This window comes from Oncorhynchus tshawytscha, linkage group LG01 (genome assembly GCF_018296145.1).
Source record: "Oncorhynchus tshawytscha isolate Ot180627B linkage group LG01, Otsh_v2.0, whole genome shotgun sequence".
Taxonomy (NCBI): domain Eukaryota; kingdom Metazoa; phylum Chordata; class Actinopteri; order Salmoniformes; family Salmonidae; genus Oncorhynchus; species Oncorhynchus tshawytscha.
The window spans coordinates 44,830,283-44,837,161 of record NC_056429.1 but is presented as its reverse complement, the minus strand read 5'-3'; the positions used below and the strand labels follow the sequence as shown (position 1 = coordinate 44,837,161).

The window sequence follows — 6,879 nt, the reverse complement described above, 5'->3', positions numbered from 1 at the left end:
GAATGAAGTTATAAGACGACTTTTTAAATGTATTTTATTGAACCTTTATTGAATTAGGCAAGTCAGTTAAGAACAAATGGCCTACTAAGACCCACAGGCCTACTAAAATAAGGCCAACGCAGGTGTGGTCCACTCGCTCTGTCAAACTTTTATGAAGTTTTTTTTCTTTGTTTTTAAATAGCTAAAATGATTTTCAATGAAATAAGATACATATTTGATAGATTTAATTGATGCCAAGTGTTCTGTTGGACATGTCTTTTATGGTGCATAATATGAAATTCTAATTTAACTTGTAAAAACTGCTCTCATGTTTTAAACATATTGATTATGTTAAAAGTATTATCTTCATTTAAATAAATCTAATATTTTCTATATAGCAAAAGGCCATCAAGTTAGGTAGGTAGGAAATTGTTCATAGAAAGCCAGTTATAACAAGTCTTCTGAGAGGCTCAAACATCCTTAGACTGCACCATCAGTACTCTGAAAGACAAACACAGGACAGAACTTTCAAATCAACTCTTACTCAAATACAAACATATTTATACAGTGTATTAGTGTGACAATCATGGATGAGCTAATTGTTGCTAAGCTCACTGGAGTTCATGGTCAGACAACACATGGCCCGAGAGGTCAGTGACACAGGTGGGTGAAAATGTCAATAGGGGGCTAGCCTTATTGAGCGTTAGATGTGGGCAGGTCCTGTCCAGCTCTGGGCTTTAGAATACAATTAGTTAAAAGGTATGTTCCACTAGAGCAAAAGTATTTGTGAACCCAATTTGGCATATGGGCTAGATGTTTATTTAAGATTGTGGTGTTTCAAGACGAGGGTTGGTCCTCCTACCCCACAGCGGCCACAGCAGTCTCCACAGATGGCACCGATGAGTCCGTTGATGACCTGGATGGCACAGAGTACAGCCTGCAGCAGGCCCATCACCAGCAGCATGGAAAACAAGGTCAGGTGCCAGGTCACAATGCCCTCAGGTGCTGTACAGTCCTTCCACAGGGTGTGGTTATTCAGGTAGTCACTGGTGAAAATGGTTAAGTTCAGCAAAAAGTAAAATACATTGCAGTGTGCTGAATCTTATCTGAGTGACAGAGGTACAGTGAGGGGAACAAACTATTTGATCCCCTGCTGATTTTGTACGTTTGCCCACTGACAAAGAAATGATCTGTCTATAATTTTAATGGTAGGTTTATTTGAACAGTGAGACAGAATAACAACAAAAAAATCCAGAAAAACGTATGTCCAAAAATGTTAAATTCATTTGCATTTTAATGAGGGAAATAGCATAGCACCACAGTCAAATAATATTACTAGAAAATATTAATATTCATGAAATCACAAGTGCAATATTGCAAAACACAGCTTAGCTTTTTGTTAATCCACCTGTCATCTTAGATTTTGAAATTATGCTTTACAGCGAAAGCAATACAAGCGTTTGTATGTTTAGCAATCGCTCGACAAAACAATAAGTACACTTAGCATCAGGTAACTTGGTCACGAAAATCAGAAAAGCAATCAAATTAATCGTTTACCTTTGGTCTTCGGATGTTTTCACTCACGAGACTCCCAGTTAGACAACAAATGTTCCATAAAGATATTTTTTATATCCAAATACCTCCGTTAGTTTGGTGCGTTATCCACCAGAAAGAGCGGTCACGACAACGCAGACAAATTCCAAATTATATCCACAATGTCCACAGAAACATGACAAACGTTTTTTATAGTCAATCCTCAGGGTGTTTTTCAAATATCTATTCGATAATATATTGACCGGGACAGTTGGCTTTTCACTAGGACCGGGAGTAACAATGGCCGCCTTTCTCTTTTGCGCACAACTCACTGAGAGCCCCCACCTATCCACTTACGCAATGTGGTTGTTCATGCTCATTCTTCAAAATAAAAGCCTGAAACTACATCTAAAGGCTGTTGACCCCTTAGGGAAGCCATAGAAAAAGGAATCTGGTTGATATCCCTTTAAATGGGCAATAGGGATGCATAAGAACAGAGGTTTCAAAAACAGGGGCACTTCCTGATTGGATTTTCCTCAGGTTTTAGCCTGCAATATCAGTTCTGTTTAACGCACAGACCAAATGTTGACAGTTTTGGAAACTTTAGAGTGTTTTCTATCCTAATCCGTCAATTATATGCATATTCTAGCATCTGGTCCTGAGAAATAGGCCGTTTACTTTGGGAATGTTATTTTTCCAAACATAAAAATAGTGCCCCCTAGCTTCAAGAGGTTAACAACAATGTGTTTGAGTAGTAAAACCGTTCTTACCCGTCAACAAAGGGGTTGGTCCATAACTCTGTTGTACCATTGGTATAGAGGCACATTGGTCCATTATGAATGGCAACAGCAGACACAATGATGGAGTAGCCAGCCCCCAGAACCCCCACCGCAGCAAAGATGATCGAGGTGAACATCTGAGGAAAATAAAGATCACAGGTCAATCAATCTGGGTATTGAACCCAGGCCATCAAAGTGACTCAAATAGACTTCGTTAGCCCCTCCTACTTTTAACTCAGTGGACTAACACTAGTGTTCAGGGCCCGTGTCCATACAGCGTCTGAGTAAGGATCAGTTTGGCTTTCAGACCATAATTGCTAAGATTATATGGACAGGTCTGGGCTCCTGATCCTAGGTCAGGATGGACTTTAGGTCTTACTTATTCTGTGAGCATATCAGTAACAGTTTGAAATAATTATTACCTTGAGCCAACCAATGCAACAATGGACAATCAATCAATTGATCCTTTTGCCCCAAAATCTGTTGAAAGCAATGGCACCGTCCTAAACAATGCTGCAGTATGGTACCAGTATGAGATCAATAATACTATTGATCGGGTGGTAAGAGAGCGCTGTAGCTAACTGCCTGCTCTTTGTTTCCCTTCAGTCGGTGAACTCCGTACATTGGGTGTTCGCACGGTAACTCCCTCTAATGAAGAACATTAGAATCACGCCTGACAAGGCCAATGAACACTGTGCCTCACCAGAAGCCACGCCTTCCACAAGCGATAAACCACGAAACGCAGATTAATTCCTTGGAAGGTGTATATGGCAGCTAATTCAGCGTTTCATGTGAGAATTGATGATGCCACTCCTGGGGCGCTCTTCCCCTGGCAGTTCGGTTTTAAAAGGTGTGCACTGTCTCAGGCCGGTTTCTAAACCTATTGCGGCTATATGGGATATGGCTTGGGTTTTGGATGTGCTGTTTGATGCTCCATTTGAATCGGTGGATCTGAAGATCTTCTCCTACGAGACCGCTCTACTCGTGGCTTTGGCCTCAGCTACAGGTGGTGGAGATCTCCACCCGTTATCTGTTCACCCCTCCTGTATAATGTGCTCCTTTGGCAACTCTAAAGTCACGTTGTGACCTTCGCCTCCAAGGTCATGACTATGTCCTACAGGTCTCTAGCTTTTGAGCTTTTTCCCTCTGTTCACTTCTAAAGAGCAGAGCGGTACATGCCCTGTGTCCGGTAAGAGCATTAAGCATACTATAAGCATTAAGCAGACTTGAGCGGACCAGTTTGTGTGACCAATTTTTTAAATTCTGTTTTTCTAATCCGGCTCGTGGTAGAGCGCTTTCTAAACAGTGTCTCTCCCAGTGGATTGTGGAAGCTGTTTCTCCAGCATATGACAGCGAAAGGCAGGAAATACCTAACTGTGTAAGTGCCCAATCCACCAGGGATCTGGCGGCATCTAGCCAAAGGTCGACAGATGGCGATATTGAGTCATAATTTTACCGTCCAAAGTGAATGTATGCAGCCGACTGTACACTCCTATCCACCGTGCACAGGTTCATACATAAAACATTCTCCATTCAGGCTGCAAAGGAGTCCATTTCCTCCTTAAATGAATTTAATTGCGAGAAGGTGGGAAAATTTCCATACTTTCTTTTTGAAACACAATTTTCCACCACCATACTTGAGTGCCTAATGCTAGTCCCGGATGTTTGCTTTTTTCACCGCTGGTCTGATAGTTTCAAAATAAAAGTTGTGCTTACTGAACAAGCAGTTGTTGGCATGAACTTGTTTAGAAAACCTTTCACAACTTTTAATAAGAAAAATGTAACATTTATGAAGTGAAATTATGTTATTGAGATTTATTAAAGGATATGTTCATAAACGTGTGCAATATGAAGTGTAATAGTCAATAAAGAATGGATATCAATAAAACATTGGATCTGAATGCCCCCACTAATTAGCCCATTTATCTCACTCTACGCCTGAGGACAATCCACCTGGTTGGGCTGCCTCTCCCATGCTGCTGACTAGCTGGTGTGACCTGAACTGATCCCTAACTGCCATGTCTCTTACCATCACACCCACATACCCTGACTTCCTAAAGCATGAAAAGCCACCTGACCTTACAGTCTTGAAGTGTTTGCACCCTCTATTCATTATAGGTTTTAGGCTGGATATCTGTAAAACACAGACAATTGCTGATATAAAAAGAGCTTTATGAAAGAAATGTGATTTATTGATTGAAGTGTGCTTCTATTTCATGATACATAATCAGATAAGATTGACTCAAACAATTTGTTTAGAGATCCTTTCAATATGTGAGCATACAGTGGACAATAAGCTGGACTGTGCACCATTTTGAAGGGGTCTTGGTGAGGATATTGTGATGATGATGACTGGGCAATATGGTATATTATCTGAAAGGATTTCTTTTAACACATCTTGTAAGCCAATCTCATGTATCACAAAGGCAGGTTTTCTGTCGGGTTGGAACTCGGTGTGGTCTGCCGTTGCCCTTTTCATTTGGTGTCCACTGGGGTCTGCTTAGGGTGTGATTTTCTATCCCCATAGCTGTTTTGCACTGAGTTGACCTACTGAAAGGGAATGTACAGTTATGACTATAGCTACTGTCCCATGAAGGAGGGAAATTAGGTACAAGAACACAATTGAAAGAATGAATCATCTGATTTATCACCTGTGGAAGGGCTTACGGTGAGGTACGGTGTTGATTGGCCTTGTCAGCCGTGATCTAATGCTCTTCAGTAGAGGGCGGTAGTGTGCAAACTCCCCATTGCCTTCTTCAGGGAACAGTAATTATAGTCATAACTGTACGCTTCTCTTATCTGCTGGCCACCAGTATAATGAGGGCTTTGTCTATAGGAGTCCTGTGAATTGCCAGTGTACTGCTTTGGATGCCCCATGCTTTAACTAAATAAATATGTTATTAAGTTGCATGTTTTTTTTCTCTCCATGTAACGTCACTCACCGCAAATCTCTTTCCACAACTCTCGTTGCCACAGCAACCGCAGCAGTCATTGTTTTTGAGTCCTAGGAAGACCAGTGCTGGGAGGGTCATCTGTTCAGAAAGATATACAGCACACAATCATTAGGATCAGACCGCAACAATATACGCACAACCATTCGGATACACAACTATTGATTAAGATCTGGACAGAAAGACATCATACAACCATTTAGATAAGACCAGGAAGACTGCTCTCTATTTTGTAAATTCTCACTATAGCACTGACAATCATATTGGCTTGTATCCGAATAGTATGGAGGCTATGGTGTCTGTCATCGGCAACAGGAAGGACAACGGCAGGTTGGCTTAAAGAAGCAAAAACAGCATGGCACTGTCTTTTGAACACTGGGAACATTTCATCACATTCTAACAATGCTGGAATAACACAAGCATGTTGCTCAAGCCCACCTCCGTCTATCATTTTGATCGTTTCAAATTGTACCTCATATACTATTATGCAGTTATAATACATTATACATGATTTACATCTGACCCACTCCCAGCCTCTCAACCAAAATCCACAGTCCATTTCGCAGTAGGAAACAAAGCTTTTCAAAAGGACCGTTCATCTCACTAAAGCTGTCTTGTAGGCAGTGACGGGCTCCTAAACACACCACATAGGCTATAGCCACAACTGTATATGTCTGCCTGACTGTTCAACTGTTTTCTGAAAGGCTCAAGACAATATTGGTACATTTCTATGTTTCTCCACATGTTGAATAGAGATATTCAAGTAAAACCATTGAAATTAGAAATGTGTACATTAGAGAGTTATTAGAAGCTATTAAAAGCCCCACGTCAAAAGCCCTTTTCCATCCCTTCCATAACAGTTGACTTACCAGAACCCCAGATCCCATGATGCCCCCAAAGTACCACACCTCTTTAGTGATATGGTCATTGTCGTCAATGACCAGCCCCCCAGGGAAGAAGAGCAGGATGTTACTGAGCACACACAAGATGGCCAGGGGGATCAAGGTGATGCCCAGGGACTTGGCAAAGCTACCTGAGCACATGGTTCACCTTATCAGCCAAAACAGTCACACAGGGCCAAAAGGGGTTCTCTAAAGTCCAAAGGGCTCCCACACAAACTCGTACACACCTAAACTGTACATCCTCCGTAAAAGGTTCCTATCTAGGATTGTACCTGTCCAGACCCACCAAACGTTCTCAATCCCTCAGATTGGGGAGGGGTGTATATATAGACTGCTGGTTGGATGATGTCATGATGTAACTGCCTTAAATTGAATTTACAGTAGTTGTGCTATGGCAACCATCTGGTCCGGTTAATGTTGTACTATAGCATTTGCCTGCCTGGCCCCAGCCCTGACAGAGAGATAGAGGGGGGGGTTATTGAACACACTGTCAGCCTATTGGGGTCCATACATGGTTATGAATGGGAGTATGTTTCAGGCTATACATTTTCCTGATACTTTATGGCATTTTACTCGGCCAATGTTATCGTGAAACACCCATGAAGCATCATTATTTTACATTACATGATTTAAATAATGCATCACACATTCCAAGCATTCCAATACAATCTGATTATCATTCAAGAATAACCCTTTTCCTTTACATAGTTTTATCCACATTTAGGCTTATATTAA

General features: G+C 41.4%; 1 protein-coding gene across 1 annotated transcript; it reads right to left on the bottom strand.

The window, feature by feature from the left end:
* On the bottom strand, positions 1–6,423 carry LOC112251140 (transmembrane 4 L6 family member 4-like). Its single transcript, XM_024421909.2, has 5 exons — positions 6,112–6,423; positions 5,234–5,323; positions 2,283–2,428; positions 842–1,025; positions 1–480 (listed from the first exon to the last, which is right to left on the bottom strand). The coding sequence occupies exons 1-5, from the start codon at positions 6,283–6,285 to the stop codon at positions 460–462; spliced, it is 615 nt and encodes a 204-aa protein (XP_024277677.1). The 5' UTR covers positions 6,286–6,423; the 3' UTR covers positions 1–459.
* Between the last annotated feature and the right edge of the window lie 456 nt (positions 6,424–6,879).

What these genes read in the sequence shown, in the direction of transcription:
- LOC112251140 (XM_024421909.2), bottom strand. Translation starts at nt 6,285, where the DNA reads ATGTGCTCAGGTAGCTTTGCCAAGTCCCTGGGCATCACCTTGATCCCC. An exon ending in GTTGTGGAAAGAGATTTGCG is followed by an intron (nt 2,429 to 5,233) that starts GTGAGTGACGTT and finishes TATTTTCCTCAG; the next exon opens with ATGTTCACCTCGATCATCTT. An exon ending in ACCAACCCCTTTGTTGACGG is followed by an intron (nt 1,026 to 2,282) that starts GTAAGAACGGTT and finishes CATTTTCACCAG; the next exon opens with TGACTACCTGAATAACCACA.